General features: G+C 37.9%; 1 protein-coding gene across 3 annotated transcripts in view; it reads left to right on the top strand.

Annotated features, from left to right (window-relative positions):
* The window catches only part of LOC149222493 (uncharacterized), a 297,411-nt gene that overhangs the window by 17,183 nt on the left and 258,685 nt on the right, over positions 1-21,543 (top strand). For all 3 annotated transcript variants that reach the window (XM_089385462.1, XM_089385461.1, XM_089385463.1), the window contains exons 2-3: positions 2,142-2,179; positions 2,332-2,354. In XM_089385462.1, coding sequence (XP_089241588.1) covers positions 2,142-2,179; positions 2,332-2,354 — 61 coding nt within the window. The remainder of the gene's footprint in view (positions 1-2,141; positions 2,180-2,331; positions 2,355-21,543) is intronic.

The following is a 21,543-nucleotide window of genomic DNA, read 5'->3' as shown; positions in this document are numbered from 1 at the left end:
CCGACATCTATTCTTTGTGTCTAGCGAAATACAAAATCCTTGGAATAATGAAGCCTTCCTTTGAAGCAGTCCAAAACCCTTGGATCGATTCACCTGCAAGCAAGATCAAACAAGTAGAAGAAACCCTAGTCGCTTGTCTCCATGTAGCATATTAGCTCCTCGATGGTAGAGATTATTAGTCTTTGGATAAATTTACTTATATGCATAAATAAATTAGAATTTTTATAAATTATGCCCAATAACCATAACCATAACAAGAAAAAGAACAAAGACGAAAACCATCCCACAATTGTAAAGAATTACAAGAGTTTGCAAAAATGAGCTCTTTATTTGTGATAGCACTTGTCTCAAATGATCAACAATGATTACAATGGAGGAGAGTCTAGCCTTTTATAGAAAATATTCTAATGGCTAGTTGACTTCTCATTAAAATATTGCTAGTCTTCCACAATTTGGGATTTAACAATTTTTTATTTTCTTAAAATATTACAAAATAGCATGAATTTCCCCAAGGGGGTCGAATTTGTCCACATAGCCCAAAATAATTCACGATTTCCCTTTGAAAATGGTCTTCAATGGTAAAAAAGTGAAGTAGTACCAAGATTCCCCCCAACGTCTAGCATTTTTGGTCCATGAGTGAGTCGATTTGTCCACATAAAAGAGTGTGAATTGACCAAAAGAAAACAACTTTGTCCCTTTAGAAAAAAATAGTTGTAATGGCTAGTAGATAGGTCCATCTTCCAACTTCTCGGTCCAATTTGGTTACAACAACTAGTAGACTTTTCTCCAATGGCTAGATTTGACCCAATGGCTTTTTTTTTGACTTTGATTTGGCATTGAATATTCCCTTAGCAATTTGACTTGGGCCCACAGTGGTATATCTCCAACGCCTTAGGCCTCCTAGAAAAATTGGAACCTGGGTTTTGCTTTGCATGTCCTAATCTGTACTGGGTCTGTCTCTGTTTTCTCATATCTGCTAGAACATTGCCACATATTGTATGATTGCTACGTCACATTGCCCCTGTGCTTGCTCTCCAACACTGTTGCCGATCTCAAAATTCTGACGCTCCGGGTTTTCTTCGTCTTGTCGAGCTGATAAATTTTGACTTAATGCATGCATGGTTTTGCGTAATGCTCCACCTAAAAATTTCCTGAAAACATTTCCTGTACTATTGACCAAGTTTGACTGGACTGTAACTAGCCACTAGATGCTCTGATTGAAAAAATTCCATGTGGCATGGAATCCTCTAGTCATGCTTTAAAATCTGAGCTTGGGTTGACTTTTCGACCACAATGACCATTTTGCAATGGGAAACGTGAACGCTGATAAATGAGACTGCTATGCTGTTAGAGTTGTAATGAGAAATACTGCATCAAGGCCAAGGTCACCTACAGACTCTATAGACATGAAACCATATGGAATGACATAGGTGCACCTGGATTGGTCCATACATCGGTGATCACCCTTACAAAGACAAGGCTCCCATAGAACCATGAGTCCTCATGAAAAACCTCCCAAGGTCCTCCAATCCGGTTAGGGACGAGATCACCAAGATGAAGCTCTCAAGGGACGAGGCATGGCCCGACCAATCATAATGAATACAGACTCAAAAGACAAGACACTAGGTCTAGGATGCCTAATACATGGCCTCACATGGTTTTTTACAAGGCTTTAACTTGTGACCTTGGGCTTACAATGGTGGTTAATGATTTGCTTGCAAAAATTTATGTAACCCCACTGATAGAGGGGTAACAGGGCCAAAAGTGTATTTTTGTCTCAAATGGTCATATTTTGCCTGTTACACGTTTTCAATGTCATGTATTGGGCTCAATCACCCAAAAGGCTTGGCTTACTGTTAATTGCATGCATTTCTTTGTGTGCAAATAGCAAAGTTCAATTGCCATGTGTGTTTGGAAATGAAGACTTGCGTGGCTTTCCTAGTTTTTTTAGAGGACATTAAGTTATAGATATGTTAGATGATTAACTACGACATGTATATCAAATTACTTATGTTTCTCTTTACTGAAAGAAAATCACAAAACAGGTGTTTAGTGAAGCTATTTTATCTAAGTGTAGTGGAACAGAGCATCAGTATTACTTTTTGGTATAATTCTTACCATAAATTTTTTCTTTGCTGCAGCTTAGTCTCAGGTTTATAGATACTGAACAATTCCAACGGTACGATGGTACTTGTGTAATTATTTATAAATTTGCTAATTATAGAGGATAGATAGTGGCTGTTGATTCATTTTAAAAAAGCTTTAGTTCTGAGTTTTTCCTCTTTGAATTATCTTGCTGGAGTTTTTACTTGAGAGTGTTTTAAATTGCAGGCTTCGAGATATTAAGCAATTAGGTATGTCTCTTTCCATGTCTGTTATAGGTTTGGAGCTATTATATCTGTCAGCTCATTTGTGTCATTGAATTGATCTTTAAAACGAATTAGGACAAACTCAGCAGTCAAAATGTGGAACCTTATTTTCAATCTTAAATATGAATTTCAATTGATGAAGGCATTGACTCCCACCTCAAGCTTATGGTTAGGATTTTAAAGGAGTTCACAACATTCTTAAAGTGACCATTCTAGAGGCTTATGTATTGCTGAAATTGAAAGGTTGTATTGTGAACCCAAAAAATTAGCTCGAAGTAAATTATCTCAAGAACATGTAACACAGCAATATAACAAGCAAATTTTAAAGTTTGGATTGTGATTATATACTATGAAAGAGTAGGATAGTCATATTTAGAGCAAAGGTTAAGTACAAGCACTAGTAAATTTTCATCTCTCTTATGGGTATGAAGCAATTAAATCTGTTAGCTCATTTCTGTCATTAAATTGATCTTAAAAATGATTTAGGACAAACTCAGTAGTCAAAATGTCGAACCTTATTTTCAATTTTAAATATGAATTTTAATTAATAAAGGCATCGACTTCCTCCTCGAGCTTATGGTTGGGGATTTTAAAGGAGTTGACAACATTCTTAAAGTGACCATTCTAGAGGCTTATGTACTCTTGAAAGGTTGTATTATGAACCCAAAAATTAGCTAGAAGTAAATTTTCTCAAGAACATATAACACAACAATATATGTTATCATAAGTAAATTGTAAAATTTGGATTGTGATTGTACATTATGAAAGAGTAGTCATATTTAGAGCAAAGGTTGAGTACAAACGCTAGTAAAGTTTTTGCCTGGTGGAATATTCATGAAGGGACTTTCCAAGTTTAAAATTGAATAGTTTACACATAAGGGCATTATGAAGTATTTTTGACTCACATAAGCAATGATCAATAGTTTATCAGAATCAAAACCAGCCAAGGGTCAGATCAGGACTAGATTGGAATCAGCCAGAAAACCAGACTGAAGAACCAGTCAAACTGGCATGAGAGCATGCAGGTGGGCTGGGGTTTGTCAAGGTCTTGTCTGGACTGAAATTGGCCAGTTCTGGTTTTGAACCAGCCATTCAGGATATAACTGGTCTCCAGTATGGTTTAAGTACTGGTTTGGGTTGCTTTCCTGTGGTTAGTCGGTTCCAATATGGAACATCCGATTTCAATAACTATGGTAACCATTGGTCGATTCCAGTTTGGATCAACTGATTTTGATAACTATGGTAACTACCATACTATGGTCGCTTTAAGCTATGTTGCCCTAGCTTTGGGGATAGGGAGACGATTTTCCGGGACGGCTAGAGTGCACCCCCAAATTTCAGGGGACGACAATAATATGTGTGTGTGTCTGTGTGCATGATTTTACTTTAATTCCTTATGAATGAATATGGATCCCAAGCCATGGATATTAGGAGACTTGAGTCCAAGTTGGATGGGTTAGTCAGCATGGATTTCATATTTCTGTTTGCTTACTGCTCATGTACCTTGGGACCTCCAAAACTTCTCTCTCCACAAGTGTGGCGAGACACTTCTGAAGGCCAGGCTTTTTTTGATAGGTTCCACTTATTAAAAGGATGCTAAAGTTACTATTTATTTTGGATATGTTGATGATTTCATTGCATGACGTTATGATCATATTGTTTGTCGATTGGAACAAAGTCAACTATGATTATCTTTTTTCGTATAACTACCTCGACTTTCACTAAAATAAATAGTAAAGGGTACCACCATGTATTCATCCTGCATGGGATATTAACTCCTTACTTCTATTGCCACAAAATTGTGGCTAGAGTGACATGCCCATACATAATCTTAGTAGAATTTGCAAGAGGCTATTTCTACTCAAACTCATCCTATGGGTGAATAGATAGAAGAGATGGATGGCAGGTTGACAAACCCTAGTTGTGTTGGCTCGGTGAACAGAGAATCAAATTTCAAATGTTTGTGACCTAGCCTACGATGAAGACCTAGACCTAGCCCACAATGAAATCTGCAACTGGATTGTATATGGACTTGAAACATGCGATCAAAATGTGGATGCAGTGCATGACCAAAGTGTAGGAGGAGTGGATCAAACCTGCAACTAGATTGTGGATGCAGTGCGTGAGCGGGTTATAGGGGAAGTCGAGACTATGGATGAAGCTCCTGCACGAAGAGGAAAACATGTGTGAATGGTGGCCTGAGTGTGAAGAGGAGGAAAAAGTAGTATGCACTTTTTTATTATTATTTTCTTTAGCCTAAGATGAGGGTGAGGTATAACCAAATGTACCCTAGCCGTTTCAAAATGTGCTGTTAGTGTTAGTATTTGCATCCTGCCATCAGTGATAAAAAATCCTCTTTTCATATCATTTTAAGGGTCCGATTCAGATTTTTTTTATCATTCCACTAGGTCATGCAAAAAAATTAGTCACTGATGGTAGTCCTAGTCCAAAAACATCACTCTTCCCTAAATGTGATTACTTGCTGGCATAGTTTCATATCTTGTTGACTGTACATCATCCATAAAGTTATTTTTATCATGCCATTTGTATCAGTCATGAGGTCATTATGTCATCTTGAAATTCAGTCCTTCAAGGTCTCATTAGGTCTTTAGGGTTTTTCAAGGTTTCATTAGGTCATTAGGGTTGCCAAGGTTCCATTCCATTGCATAAGACCAGCAAGTAAAGGGTGATCAAATAACATCCCTTCACCATGTGAAGATGATTTGTAAAGAGAAATGCTTATTTCATTATGTAATTTTATGTCTTTCAAATGTAATAATTTCACCATCCCAAGCTGTTAACTCAGTGTTCCAAAGATGCCAAACCATCAAAAGATCAATTTTTCAAAGGAAATAGTCAAGTGAAAGGGTAAAGTTTCAAAGGGTTAAGTGCATGCCAAAGGGAGTTGTTTTTTCCCAAGGGTGTCCAAATCATCATTTTCCACAAGCACTAAACCCTAATTTCCTCACCCATTGAGCTAGGGTTGGCTATGGAATCAGAGACATCTGAGTATATGAGGCATAAGGGAGGTCATTTCAGCGAGTATGAGGCCATTCCAACTCATACACATCATGTCTCCATCATTTTTCAACAAGTCATTCCAAGGGACAAATCATCTGTCACACAGGGCCGTTTTTTCTTCAAACTACGTTTTAGACCAAACAGGGAAGAATTTGGAAAAAGTGAGAGAGGTTTTTGTCCACAATAGGCCAAGGAAGAAAAACCTCCTTCACTTTTTACACAAGTGTCATGGTTTTAGAGAAATGTCAAAAATACAGTTGCTACAAGAGAGTTGCTGCACTTCTACAATGACCTTGGGAAAATTAAGCTTTCTCCTAGTTGGAGTGACCAATTGACTTGCTTGATGAGTCAAATGATAACTAGACACAGAGAGCTTTTCAATGAGCTATCATGAGCTCAATTTGGAGTTGAGGAAGACCTTCAAAAGTTGACTGAAACAACACTCTGCATTTTGGCAGCCTCATTCTGCACATTTTCACTAGTCTTGGGAGATTGAGCTTTTGACAGGGCAAATGAGCTCCCAATTGAAAAATTCAAGATGTTCTGGAAAGTAGACTCAACAAGCTTTCCAACGAGCTATTCCACACCTAATTTGGACATCGGGAAGGCAGTCAAAAGTTGTCTGAAAGTGGCGGCGCGCGTTCAGGAAGTGGCACTGCACGTTCAGGAGGTGGCGCTGCGCGTCTGGGTTGGCGCTATGCGTTGAGTAGAAGGGCCATAAAGCCCTCAAAACTTCAAGAAACTTCAAAATTTCTCTCTTACCTCCATTGCAAGTAAGTTGACCTCCCTCACTTCAGTTTTGGTTTGCAAATCAAACTTTTAAGCATCATTTCCCATGGTAAATATGAAACCCTAAATTTTCCTCTAGTATGCCTAAAACCCTAAATCCTCATTGCTCCTCCTAGCACCTATCACTACAACTCTAAACTCTTTCCCTATCCCTTTATCCCTCCCTTTATCCTTATTCCATATCATTCCTATCCCTTTATCCCTCTTCCCAAAGGGCAATTTCTCAAACAAAACAAGCCCTCCTTCTCATTTTTATCATTCCTACTCCCTCATTCATTTTGCAGCCCATAAGGTCATCTCCCATCCCCTCACTCCTAAATCACCCATACTCACTCCTTCCATACCTTCTCTAGGGGTACACAACTTCAAAACTTAGCAAACATGGACAAGGAAGACCTTCTAGCAGTGCTCAGGTGGAGACAGATGAGAAGGCCAAAGAGACTAGAGCTATTGAGGTGCCCGGTACCTACATGACATATCATAGGGACACAAGGAGATTGTTTGTAGCTGATAACATGGCCTACCACTACAGGACTCAAAACAAAATTTGCAACATGAGGGTCAAAAAGATGAAAGCTAGGCTAAGGCGGGCTCTAAAAGGCAAAAAAGAGGAGGATAGGCTTAGGTTGCTTGCTGAAGCTTCCTTGGCTCATCAGGATACTTGATGATGGTGCTTCTCACCAATTTTGGGCAAGTTTAGAAGAAATTTTGTCATTTCCAAATTTTACACACAGGAAAACTGCCTAAACGCGCAGCGCCGGTAGGGGCACCCATTGAAGAAATGGTTTGCATTTTTGGATTCAGAGCGATGAGGACATGCACCCTAGAGATTTTCAAAGTTTTTGGGGTAGAACTGGTCCACCAAAAGGTCAAAAAACACCCTAAAAATGACCTTTCTGCCACTTTTTGGACACACAGAAGAAGTCTTGGGAGAATCAAGTTTTGAGGGGTCAAATGAGCTTCAAATGCAGAAATTCCAGGTGTTTTGGAAAGTAGACTTGAAGACCTTTCCAATGAGCTATCATGAGCTCAATTTGGATGTCGGAAGGCCTCCAAAAGGGACCTGAAAGTGGCGCTGCGCGTTGGGCCAGTGGCGCTGTGCGTAGGGTAGTTTTTGCTCAAGATGCCTATTTTTCCAGTTTTTGACTATGTTCATGGATTCTCTCTCATGGAGGTTGTTTCACCATTGTAAATGATGACTTGGCATGTAAATATGATAGATAAATAGTAATAGAGGGTAGATTCATTGCTTTAGAAGTCAGTTTGAGCTCAAATGAATCAGTTTTTCACTTTTAGAGGCAAGTTGTTGAAATGCCTATATTCCTGTTTCTTGTTCAGTATTAGTTAGATTAGCTCCTCATCTTAGGGATTCGACCCCTGAGGATGGGAGGAGGTTGAATTCATGTCTATATCTTCTTCTTCTTTCTCATTGTAAAGGGTTGGACTCAGCTGGATGCTCAGACCTTGATTGTACACCTTTTGTAAGAAGTTTGGCAAGAGATTAATAAGAATTGCAGCTATTTTTATGGGATCCATGTGGTATGAGTTTTAGTACAGTTTCGTCTTCTCTGATCATGTGTTAATGTATTCCATTAATCATTTCATTGCTTCTAGTTGAATGTTTTCAAGTTGATAGGCAGAATTCATTACATCAATGCTCTGCCTTGGGAAACCATTCACCATTTCATGTTTTCTGCAGTCTAGGAAGGATCCATATTTTCACATGCTTTTCTTAGCTTCTCACCAGTCTAAAACATCTCACCCCATCAAGCCCTTGAGTGCTAAAGCCTATGCCTACCTTACCCCATTGAACACCTTGCAATTCTGACCTAATTCCCTAAACCTAAACTCTCCAGCTCCTCCTGATCCGGCAAAACCCCTTCAAAATCAAATCAAAACTTCATGCTACTATACCTAGTCTATAATCCTTTTCCTGATCCAGTCATCTTGGTTGAGATCCTTATGGAGAGAGCCCTCTCCCGGCCTAGTAGGGTTAGCTACTTGGCTAAGCGTGGTTTATGGTTACCCTGGCATTGCCTTCCTTCAGCTTGAGGTTCAATCTAGGTGATAACATAGTGGTGACCATATTGGGGAACGTAGTTTTATGTTCCTCAACAAAATGTAGCAAGTTTAGATCTGATTGTTGATGGTGGACAACGATCAGACACCAGAAGGCTGAAATCATTCACCTGGCGACTCTAAATCAGTTTTGAGATCAGATCCAAGGACTCCACTGGAGGATGAGCCTGACCAGCAGAAACATGAAAGGACAATATGGAAAGATTAGGTATTCAAGTTGGAATTTCATCCAAGACATTATGTTCCTTGTTATAAATTATTTCTTCTCTTTTCCCGAGAATGTCAAGAAGGCTTTACAATACTGTATTTGAGAAAATATCCTAGACCTGCATGTGATTCCTTCCCTTTGAAGATTGCAAATACAAAGTATTCGCATGCCTTTGATCTTGATCAAGACCCTTCTTCCGAATCTTATGAGGATTGTCTTCAAACTGATGAGCCTCAAGAGATCATGAATAATTCTACAGCTTTTGTATATACTCCTATACCTTGTAAAATTCCAGATAGATACAAGCCTCTTATTTTACCTCCTATATCCCATGCTTTCCCTAAAAATCATTACCTATATCTACCAAGATTTGATGGTGAATGTGACAACATCACTGCTGAGAGACATGTACTGAATTTTGAGTCTTTTCTTGACCATTTTGAAGTTGATGAAGAGAATGTCAGTATTAGGCTTTTTGCTCTTTCTTTGCAAGGCAAAGTCAAGAGTTGGTTCAAAACCCTACTTGATGCGAGCATCTCAAATTTCCAGCAGTTCGTCAAAGTTTTCCTCGACAAGTGGGTGGTCAAACAGAACCCTTTCTTGATTCTAGAAGAGTATAACTAGCTGAAAAGACTGCCAGGGGAGACAGTACAACAATTTTCTGCCAGGTTTAACCAAGTCTATTTTTCGATGCCTGCTAATATAAGGCCTCCTCCTGGATCCGCTCTCTTGCACTACCCGGATGCCTTTGATCCGGAAATGGAGTTTCAGCTGAGAGAAAGGAACCTTGCAACACTTGAAGAGATGCAAAACAGTGCAGTAGATGTAGAGGCTAATTTGCTGATCAAAAGGGCAAAGTTGAAGGAAGAAGAGATGAAGAACATAGATCCAGAGGAATCGACATCTTTAGAGGTAAAGCTCAACATTTTGGTAAGTGCAGTGGAAGAGATGATGCAAAAGATCACCACAAGGAATGAATATGATGTTCAAGACCATGGCTCGCTGATTGAAGAAAAACAAGTGGCTGATCCAAAACATTTTCTTTCTTATCCCAGTTGTCATAGATTTGATAATGATTGTTTTATAGATCATCTTGGAGAAGAGAGATCTGTTGATCTGACATGTATGCTTGATGATGTGTTTTATACTGATGATTTGCCTAAGTTTGATCAGTATGATGATGATTATGTTCTCCAAACAGAAGCTAGTCTTGTAGACAAATCAACAACTGGTTTGTGGAAGGAGGAAGTTCACTTTCAGTAGTTCGAATACAGTGATCAGCCGTTGCATATCAGCTATGGAAGTGAGGAGCAAAGTGCAAAATTTTTTGAAGTGAAGGATCTTTGCCTCTTTGTTTTACTTCGTTTCAGTTCATCAGAGACAACTTTCGTGCAATCAAGAAAACAACCATCGATAAGTTTTGATCTTGACCATTTAGAGGGCAATGAAATCCTTGTTCAAGACTTCTCATATTTAGATTTGCAGCCCCCGAATGCCATTGAATGTCAGGTTGCAGATGAAGACTTGGAAGCTAGAACATATGCTCAAATGATTCAAGATGATTCCGTACCATTATGTTTTGAATCATTTCAGTTTTTGAAGGGAAATTTGCATAGTATATCTTCAAATCATGCAATCTCATTGGAACCAATAGAAAATGTGTTGCAACAGTCTTTTCAAGTTTTTCATGATCCAATAGTTGATGTGTTGGATGATGTCTACAGTCAAAGTCCTTCTCCATTAGCTAACTTTGAGCTTGAAAAAAGTATTGATACAAACTTGATCCAACAGTCGGTTTCTTTGTCATTTTTAGCAGGAGTCTCGTCATAAAGCTCAGATGAAAGTTTGCATTCATGGTACGAGGAGAAGCAAAGTAATCCATTGGATGAGCTAAGTCCTAGTGCACATGAATTTCAAGATCCTTATGCAGTATTTTTGGAGTCAGATAGAGAATCCATATTATTCAATCTGGGAAAATTTGGATCTGTTTACAAGTTTTCATGGGAGTTGCATTTCAGTAGTTCTCTCTTCTTGCTCATAAACAAGCACTTGCGGAGAATTCAAACAGCAGCCAGAATGCTTACTTGGTTGCATTGGTTGTTTCATTTCACTTGATTAGGTGATGAATGGAACAATTAGAGTAGGTTTTATTGAATAAGCTCCATTTTGAGCATCTTTTCCAGTTTGTTAGTTGTGTTTTAGTATTGAGTCAGTTTTTAGTTGAGTAAAAGTCAGTTTGTGTCGTCAAGTCGTTAGTTTTCAGTCATGCATTTCAATTTAAGTTTTTGACCGTATTGGCCCACATGGTTAGGCACTTGGTCTACGATGTTCTTGACACCTCCAAGGAGCTGCCATCCCCAATAAGGCCGATGTTAGTGTCAGTATTTGCATCCTGCCATTAGTGATAAAAAAATCCTCTTTTCATATGATTTTAAGGGGACGATTCAGAATTTTTTTATCATTCCACTTGGTCATGCAAAAAAATTAGTCACTGATGGTAGTCCTTGCCCAAAAACATCACTCTTCCCTAGATGTGATTACTTGCTGGCATAGTTTCATATCTTGTTGATTGTACATCATCCATAAAGTTATTTTTATCATGCCATTTGTATCAGTCATGAGGTCATTATGTCATCTTGAAATTCAGTCCTTCAAGGTCTCATTAGGTCTTTAGGGTTTTTCAAGGTTTCATTAGGTCATTAGGGTTGCCAAGGTTCCATTCCATTGCATAAGACCAGCAAGTAAAGGGTGATCAAATAACATCCCTTCACCATGTGAAGATGATTTGTAAAGAGAAATGCTTATTTCATTATGTAATTTTATGTCTTTCAAATGTAATAATTTCACCATCCCAAGCTGTTAACTCAGTGTTCCAAAGATGCCAGACCATCAAAAGATCAATTTTTCAAAGGAAATAGTCAAGTGAAAGGGTAAAGTTTCAAAGGGTTAAGTGCATGCCAAAGGGAGTTGTTTTTTCCCAAGGGTGTCCAAATCATCATTTTCCACAAGCACTAAACCCTAATTTCCTCACCCATTGAGGTAGGGTTGGGTATGGAATCAGAGACATTTGAGTATATGAGGCATAAGGGAGGTCATTTCAGCGAGTATGAGGCCATTCCAACTCATACACATCATGTCTCCATCATTTTTCAATAAGTCATTCCAAGGGACAAATCATTTGCCACACATAGGGCCGATTTTTCTTCAAACTATGTTTTAGACCAAACAGGGAAGAATTTGGAAAAAGTGAGAGAGGTTTTTGTCCACAATAGGCCAAGGAAGAAAAACCTCCTTCACTTTTTACATAGGTGTCATGGTTTTAGAGAAATGTCAAAAATACAGTTGCTACAAGAGAGTTGCTGCACTTCTACAGTGACCTTGGGAAAATCAAGCTTTCTCCTAGCTGGAGTGACCAAATGACTTGCTTGATGAGTCAAATGATAACTAGACACAGAGAGCTTTTCAATGAGCTATCATGAGCTCAATTTGGAGTTGAGGAAGACCTTCAAAAGTTGACTGAAACAACACTCTGCATTTTGGCAGCCTCATTCTGCACATTTTGACTAGTCTTGGGAGATTGAGCTTTTGACAGGGCAAATGAGCTCCAAATTGAAAAATTCAAGATGTTCTGGAAAGTAGACTCGACAAGCTTTCCAACGAGCTATCCCACGCCTAATTTGGACACCGGGAAGGCAGTCAAAAGTTGTTTGAAAGTGGCGCTGCGCGTTCAGGAAGTGGCACTGTGCGTTGAGCAGAAGGGCCATAAAGCCCTCAAAACTTCAAGAAACTTCAAAATTTCTCTCTTACCTCCATTGCAAGTAAGTTGACCTCCCTCACTTCAGTTTTGGTTTGCAAATCAAACTTTTAAGCACCATTTCCCGTGGTAAATATGAAACCCTAAATTTTCCCCTAGTATGCCTAAAACCCTAAACCCTCATTGTTCCTCCTATCACCTATCACTACAATCCCTTTATCTCTTTATCCTTATTCTATATCATTCCTATCCCTTTATCCCTCTTCCCAAAGGGCAATTTCTCAAACAAAACAAGCCCTCCCTCTCATTTTTATCATTCCTACTCCCTCATTCATTTTCCAGCCCATAAGGTCATCTCCCATCCCCTCACTCCTAAATCACCCATACTCACTCCTTCCATACCTTCTCTAGGGGTACACAACTTCAAAACTTAGCAAACATGGACAAGGAAGACCTTCCAGCAGTGCTCAGGTGAAGACAAATGAGAAGGCCAAAGAGACTAGAGCTACTGAGGTGCCTGGTACCTACATGACATATCAGAGGGACACAAGGAGATTGTTTGCAGTTGATAACATGGCCTACCACTACAAGACTCGAAACAAAATTTGCAACATGAGGGTCAAAAAGATGAAAGCTAGGCTAAGGCGGGCTCTAAAAGGCAAAAAAGAGGAGGATAGGCTTAGGTTGCTTGCTGAAGCTTCCTTGGCTCATCAGGACACTTGATGATGGTGCTTCTCACCAATTTTGGGCAAGTTTAGAAGAAATTTTGTCATTTCCAAATTTTGAAATTTTACACACAGGAAAATTGCCTAAATGTGCAACACCGGTAGGGGCACCCAATGAAGAAATGGTTTACTTTTTTGGATTCAGAGCGATGAGGACATGCACCCTAGAGATTTTCAAAGTTTTTGGGGCAGATCTGGTCCACCAAACGATCAAAAAACACCCTAAAAATAACCTTTCTGCCACTTTTTGGACACACAGAAGAAGTCTTGGGAGAATTAAGTTTTGAGGGGTCAAATGAGCTTCAAATGCAGAAATTCCAGGTGTTTTGGAAAGTAGACTTGAAGACCTTTCCAATGAGCTATCATGAGCTCAATTTGGATGCTGGGAAGGCCTCCAAAAGGGCCTTGAAAGTGGCGCTGCGCGTAGGGCAGTTTTTGCTCAGGATGCCTATTTTTCCAGTTTTTGACTATGTTCATGAATTCTCTCTCATGGGGATTGTTTCAGCATTGTAAATGATGACTTGGCATGTAAATATGATAGATAAATAGTAATAGAGGTTAGATTCATTGCTTTAGAAGTCAGTTTGAGCTCAAATGAATCAGTTTTTCACTTTTAGAGGAAAGTTGTTGAAATACCTATATTCCTGTTTCTTGTTCAGTATTAGTTAGATTAGCTCCTCATCTTAGGGATTTGACCCCTGAGGATGGGAGGAGGTTGAATTCATGTCTATATCTTCTTCTTCTTTCTCATTGTAAAGGGTTGGACTCAGCTGGATGCTCAGACCTTGATTGTACACCTTTTGTAAGCAGTTTGGCAGGAGATTAATAAGAATTGCAGCTATTTTTATGGGATCCATGTGGTATGAGTTTTAGTACAGTTTCTTCTTCTGTGATAATGTGTTTTATGTATTCCATTAATCATTTCATTGCTTCTAATTGAGTGTTTTCAAGTTGATAGGCGAAATTCATTACATCAGTGCTCTGCCTTGGGAAACCATTCACCATTGCATGTTTTCTGCAGTCTAGGAAGGATCCATGATTTCACATGCTCTTCTTAGCTTTTCACCAGTCTAAAACATCTCACCCCATCAAGCCCTTGAGTGCGAAAGCCTATGCCTACTTTGCCCCATTGAACACCCTGTGATTCTGACCTAATTCCCTAGACCTAAACTCTCCAGCTTCTCCTGATCTGGAAAAACCCATTCAAAATCAAATCAAAACTTCGTGCTACTATACCTAGCCTAAAATCCTTTTCTTGATCCAGTCATCTTGGCTGAGATCCTTATGGAGAGAGCCCTCTACCGGCCTAGTAGGGCTAGCTACTTGGCTAAGCGTGGTTTGTGGTTACCCTGGCATTGCCTTCCTTCAGCCTGAGGTTGAATCCAAGTGATAACATGTGCAAGGGACATATTGGAAATGCCATCAAAGTCTCTGTGTCCCTGATGATGTTCCCACTAGTTTTGGAATGTTCTCAACGAGTTCCTAGGTCCCCAATATGCTAGAATAGAGGGGATGAAGGGTTTTCCAGGGGGGACGCATCCTTGTGTAACATATGCTTTAAGTGAATTAGTAAAGTGTTGGAAGTTATATTAATAAAGTGTGATTAGTTATAATAGTTAGGCAAGGTAGGCATCCTAGACCACTTCATAAATGAAATATAAGATAATCTACCATATTGTATGGAATTATTTGATCATATAAAAATTATAGTCTATTGCTATGTATATTTTCATTCATATTTGACATGGTATTAAAGAATAAATATTTTTTTCCATGTAACCAAGCACCCCACTGTCCAAATAGAATGTAAGGGTAAGATATTTTTTAGGTCTCAAGGCCATTCAACAACAAGGCTAGTAGCCATTACAACAAGATATTTTTCAGGTCTCAAGGCCATTCAACAAGGCTAGTAACCATTACAACAATATACTTGTTATGAGCTTAACATGTTACTTGTGGGAATTGAACTTAGGTGGGGAGGATAACAATCATTGTTCTTGACCGCTTGAGATAAACCTAATTCACGATCAGAGCATAAATATTATGACTGAATGTTAGGAGTTCAACTTGAGGTGTAGAAGGATTGAGGGTTTAGAGTGAGACAAGACCAAACAAAGAATTCCAAACATGATTAAGCCATAAGTGAATTTATTTAATTAAAAATATAAGTGTTCTAAATTATTTTAAGTTTCTAAAGTCGTAACTTTAGAAAATAAAAAGAAAAGAACAAAGAAAAAAATATTAAATTTTGTTTTGGAGGAAGGGCTTTCTAAGGAAATCACTTACGAGGAGAAAAGCCACAAGTATGATTGAGAAGGGCAAAGAATTTTCTAGTTGAGCATATCCACAACCTAAAACATGTAGCTTTAACAAGCATTTTGACGATAAAAAACATATAATAAGTGTGCGGGAAAATGTGTTTCTTTAGAGAATCATACATTGGGCACAATCGACACATAGAGAGATAATTGAACAACCATACCAATAGTAATTAATGCACTGCCATAAAAATTGCACCCACTAGATTGTGCATACATGATTGTGATATTTAGAACCATACTCTATGAATGCAAAGAAACATGAAGAAACCCTTAGAGACGTGACAATTTTGACTTGCGGGAAGAAGAAACAAAAATAAGAGTAGATAAGCAACATGTAAAGAACATAGTCAAGTGCTCAAATGAAATTGAAATGGAAGCTATGATAGCTAGAATGCCCCATGACATTTAGTGTAAACCATATCCAGTGAAAAATAGAATACACATACTAGAAAAAATTGGCTTCAGTGGACAAAGAACTTGTTGGAAACATGAATCTATTATTGCCCTAACTTGAAGAGAAGAATCCGTGCTAGTGACAACAACTTTTTGCCCTACACAAAGAAAGGTCTGTTAACTTTTTAGGCAGGGTAACACTTTATTTTCTAAAAACGAGAAAATGAAAAGTATATAATAAATTGAAGAGATTAATGGCATAAACTTTTACACATGGAAAGTAAAAATGCGGTTTTATTCAATGAACATAAATATATGTAGTGTTGTTGGTACTGTTACCCACAGTGGGTAACCCATAGGAGAAAAACTTTCTCCTCATTTGACAACCAACCAACTAGTAGCCCTATGATAGTCTTCAACTAGCTTTATGCCAGAGTTCTCCACATATTGCTTTACTTAGTGCTCTCTCCAATCTAGCATTCTTCTTGAAGGAAGACGTGTTATTTATAAATGGGTACTATTATTGTAAAATCTAGCAGGCCTAGTGCAAAGCCTCACTTGGTAGATCTAGACCTTGGGGCAGTAAGAGATTAGCTACCATTGTCACCTCAACAATGTTTCTCTAGCTATTTACTGGTATTTGAACCACAAGGAAGGCTTCTCTATATAGATCACCTAAAGGATATGCAATAAGAAGGGTTCAAGGTGATGGATGAGGTCAAATGACTGGGATATGGTACTGGTAGAGCATGGAGGGTTAAGACAATCTTCACCAAAGTACAAGCGCTCTATCCCTAGACCAATTGGAGGGCTGTTATAAACTAGGGTTTGATATATTTTCAGTGATAGGACATGCAATGTCATATAACAACCAGAAGAAATAGTCTTACAATGATAAATCAACAAAGGATGAAGACTATAAATTAGATATGCAAGGTTTAGGGTTTACAATTGAGTTTTTATGGCCGAAACATGCATAAAAAAACAATATAATGTTGATGTCAGCCCTAGAAATAGGTTTTTACAATGGAATAATGGCAATAAATTCTAGATTTTGCTTTCTAACATTTATTTAATGCAACTCCTACTTAGAGGGCACTAACACATCAAATATAATTACTTTTTTAAGCAATATTTCAAAGAAAACCCTAACCTTTACCTTAGATATGTAGAATTTAGGGGAGAAGAGAGAGAGAGTAGTAAAAGTAGTAGGATTGATCACCACCACCTAGAATAGTGCCTTGGTCAAAATAGGCAATGGAGTTACCTAGCGCAACTTCAAATGAGGACGACCTTGTCGAAGAGGGCGAGAGGGCTAAAGTCTCTTCTTATAAACCCTAGGGACTTCCATAATAGGGAGATTTTAAGATACACGACTCAAATTCTTCTTAAAGGATTCAAGGAAAACATTTTCACATGGCATAGAGGATCAAGATTTCTACATAAATATAGCAATTTTAATCTTAGCACATGTAGAAACCCTAATTCACACAATATAACACAAAATATAGAAGATATGCAATGAACTTGCAAAATTTCCACAATAATCTCTTCAATCAATCCCAAGAAAGCAACTTCATGCAAATGATCCACCTCCAAGACCTGCTTTTTCCACTTCTCTGGTGCGCCTTTTACTCTAATGATTTGTCTTTATTTAGTGCATAACTTAGGAGCCCAAGCTTGCTTGTATATTTTTCCAATACCCCTTTAAGATGTAGTAGTTTCTTGCTTATTGGGGTTGGGACATTCAAGAGTTCCTTTATTTGAGACGAAGAATTAAATGCTTGAGGAATTGGGTGACGACTAATGAGGGGGGTAGATGTTGGAAAATTGTAGCTGTGGTCGGTATTTTCATCATCAAAATGAAAGGATAAAATTGTTGGTTTCTTGCTATCCAAGTCGGCCCCAGATTGATAGGTCGGCCCCACCTCATGAATGAATTTGACCCTTGGTCAAAACCCCTCCTATTGGACATGTATATATTGGGAATTTGACCATCCTCAATCATTATCACAATCACACATCCAAACATGTTCTACAAGGTTTCTGCTCACACGTGTAACAGAGGAAGAAGGAAGATTTGACCAGCAAAGTTGACTTTTTGTTCTCTGCATTGACCAACATTGACTTGCATTCTTCTGTTGTGGTTTGAACGAATCTCTGTCTGAGGTTGGAGGCCGAATATTCTCTGTTTCTTTGACCAACTACTGACCGAATTTGTGAAGCCGGTTTTTTTATTTTATTTTACTGGCAAAAAATGGCTAAATAATTAGTCGGAAAATGGTCAGAAAAATTGAATGAGAGAAAATAATATTCTCTCCAACTGGAAAAGATCGAATTATTGAGAAGATGGTCATTTCCTAGGAAGATTAAATTTGAAAGACTCATTCCTGAGGAAGATTGGTCTAGAAAGAATTCGTTGGTCCACAAGAAGAATTATTTCCAGTGAAAAAAAGATTTTTTAAGGGAAGTCAATTTTCTAGTCGAAGTGGTCAAATTGAATGAGGGAATTTCGAGGAAAGAAATTGGAAAATATTTTTGAGGCCCTCTATCAAAGGAAAAAAATGATTTTTTAAGAAAAATCAACTTTTGGACCATGGTGGTTAATTAAAGGGGAATTTTTCAAGGAGAAAAAATTGAAAAAATATTTTTTGGACCGGGATCAAAGCCTTCTTCAACAAATTCGAATTTCTTCTTCCAGATCAAGGGACAAGATTAAATTTTGACATGGATCAAGCATCAACTTGCTGTTATTTTCCAGGATCAAGTCAATGTTGTGCACATCTCTGGACCTAGCCGTTTTCCACTTGGAGGGGTATCTAGATCTCTCATTTTTCTATATAAGGAAGCATATGCTCCTCATTGTAACATGTAACGAAGATCATGGCTAAGAAGCTTTGTTAGATCTTGTAATTTTTTCAATTGAGCAATAATACAAAAATTCTTTGGGGTAAAGCTATGGTGTTCTTCTCAACTTGTTATGGTAATATTTTTTGAAATGTGCTTTTGATTTCTACTATTGTTATAAAATTGTTATATTCATTAGCCATTTGGATTTATTGGTCGCTTGTTTTCTACCTCTATTTGGATTGGGGAAACATAGTTGATTGAGTAGATTTGGTGGGTTCTTGTTTGAACCACTAGAGCTCCTTCTCTCTGTGCCATCCAATCCCTATGAATCTAACAAAATCTTTCGAAGTTGTGTAGAAAATTTTTGTGAACAAATATTGAGGACTTGGGGAAATTCTTGCTTGAATCAGCTAAGTACTTGAGCCAGGCATTTGGGGACGTTCTTGTTTGAACCATCCATCTACTTGGCACATAGCAACTGAGAACCCATAGTGGGTCTTCCAGAGACTTATCATTCAAATTTTATAAAAGGGAGTTTCAAGCCACTTGCTCCATAAACTCAATTAATTTTCATCTCTCTTATTCAAAAGGGTGCTTAATGAATAGATCTGTTATAAGAGCCTATCATTTGTAAATAAGTTTGTATATATATTTCACTCTAACATTGTATATATTTCATCCATTTGTATATATATCGTTGGTGTATCTTTGCAAATCCGATAAGGTATCAATCTTGGGGTTAGATCTTCCTAAATATATTGTTTGTAGGCTCGATCCCATCAATTATTAAGGCTCGATTGATTTTTTGAAGGTGATATCGGCCTCCAAGCCTAGATGGCTAGGGCTTGGGAGGCCTTGGAGGGTTTATTTTTTGAAGCTGTATACCTTGTTCTTGCTGCTCCTTAGCCGCATGCCTACCTCTGCTCTTGGATTAAAATTTTTTGGGAGGTTTTGAGGCATAAAATATTCATAATAATTTTTCTAAGGTTCTTCTCTAATCCGATTTGTTTTTCAGGCCTTGGAAGGTTGGTTTTAGGAAGGCCACAAGCCTTCTCAAGCTCTCAAACCTTTGATTCATTAACACAAAATTTCCTTAAGGGTTTTGATAATTTTTTGGAGCAAATCACATTCATTATTGAGAGTATCTTATCATAGCCGCAAGGGTTTTTAGAGGGTGATTCTATTTGTGTTGATATTGTATCAGTAACCCTTGTATTGCAAAGGGAGAGGAGCCATCTTTAGGAGGGTTTTTTAACGTCAAAAATTTTGTGAAAATTTGCCATATGTTACCTTGATTTATTGGTGAAATTTTTGGTTATAGCCACAAGGGCTTTTGAGTTTATTTCACTAAGGCCGTAAACTTGGAAAGCTTCATTTTTTTTTCTATATAAATTGTTATCTAACCCTTGTTGTTTTGCAGAGATTTCATATAAATCTTAAGAGCGTTTGTCCATTTGTTTTGGGCATAAGTTTGTGGATCTAACCTTGTTTTCTTGTAGCACCGAGAAAGCCTATTTGGGAGGCCTATTTCCCTGTAGCTGTGAGCTCAAATTTGACTCTTTCACCTGGTGCGAGAAGGCTTGAAGTATCTTGGTTGTTTGCCATAAATTTGGAAGGCTACAAGTCTTGAAACCTTAATCAAAGTTCCCTCAATAATTTAATTAAAATCTAACTCAAATCTAATTGATTTTTGGGCACTGGCCATAAGGGTTTTGAGCTTGTTTTTCCTATGACCGTGAGTAATTTTGATTACTGGTGTATGGGTGTTTTCAAGGTCTAATCTCTTGTTTTGCAGGTGGGTCTATCATTGAAGTATCAAGCCTCCTTTGAAGCTGAGATTTGTCATACTTGTGAGTCATTTGATCGAAGAAGTAGCATCTCCTTTCATCTATGCCGAGAGCCTTTTTACTGTCATCATCTTATTGGAGGATTGAAAACATTTGAAGTCTGATCCTTGGAGAAATTTTGAGCCATCTCAAGTGGATCTATTTGCTTCTTGGGGAGATTTTCTGTTTTGTAAAGCTTGCATATTTGTTGTGAAGCTCCTTGAAGAAGAGCCCTTCCCTTTTGTTTAGAGGGCATCTTCCATTGTAATCTCAATAATAAAAGCAATCTTTCTTTTTGAGGGACCTTGGGATTTGATCCCTTGGCATCTTGTTTCTCCTTATTTAAAAGGGAGAATCTACTAACTTCCTAATTCTCCTGCTAACTTAGATCTAACTGCTAACCCTTGCATTGCATTTATAGCTTGATTTTCCTAATTTACTACTTGATCAAATTTGCATTGGAATATTTACTGTCTTGTTTCATTTGCTATTTATGATCTAAGTAGTTTTTCTAATCACTATTAGCAATCTCATCTGCCATCCTAAAATTGTGTTTACATCATATAATTTTCACTTAAGTTCATTGTCTAATTTAAGTGGGAATCTCTCTTAATAAACATATCTAAAGGCATTCTGAGCTATTGTTAATTCATCTAATCCCGATTGTCATTCTTGCTGTTGTTTCATTGATTAACTTTTCTTGCTTCATTAGTCATTGTCATAAGCTAGTAATCTTGTGCTTTGAAGTATCTATCTCATTTTTTATTATAAGCATATTGGCAATTTACTTCCTTTGAAGCATATTGATATCATTGTCTCTCATGGAAGCAATTGCATTTGCATCCTAGACTTAGAATTGCATTTTAAAACTTACCTCTAAGCAGAAGCTTGGTTGATAGAAAGTTAAGACTACCTTCTTCATACCAATTTGAAACGCTTGACCCTTGTTCAATGTTTAAAATAGGTGACCTTACAGTTCTGTTGTGGGCAATTCCTTGTAGGAACGGAGGCACTTGGGTTTTTAGAAGCAAAATGAGGTAGCCTTAATAAGGCCTTAGCCTTCTTCCTTGGACCTTCTTTCTACAACCTTGTTTAAGACTTGCTTCAAAATAGTTAAGGAGAAGGCCTTCATCTAGATTAGGCATCTTAATTAAAATTAACCTAGAATCTTCCATCACACTTAGTTTAGTCTTGCATTTCATTCCTCA

Source organism: Pinus tabuliformis, chromosome Q (assembly GCF_031772625.1).
Source record: "Pinus tabuliformis cultivar Carrire ecotype Pingquan chromosome Q, CPIR1, whole genome shotgun sequence".
Taxonomy (NCBI): Eukaryota; Viridiplantae; Streptophyta; class Pinopsida; order Pinales; family Pinaceae; genus Pinus; species Pinus tabuliformis.
The sequence above is the reverse complement of the archived record's forward strand: the minus strand, read 5'-3'. Positions and strand labels throughout refer to the sequence as shown.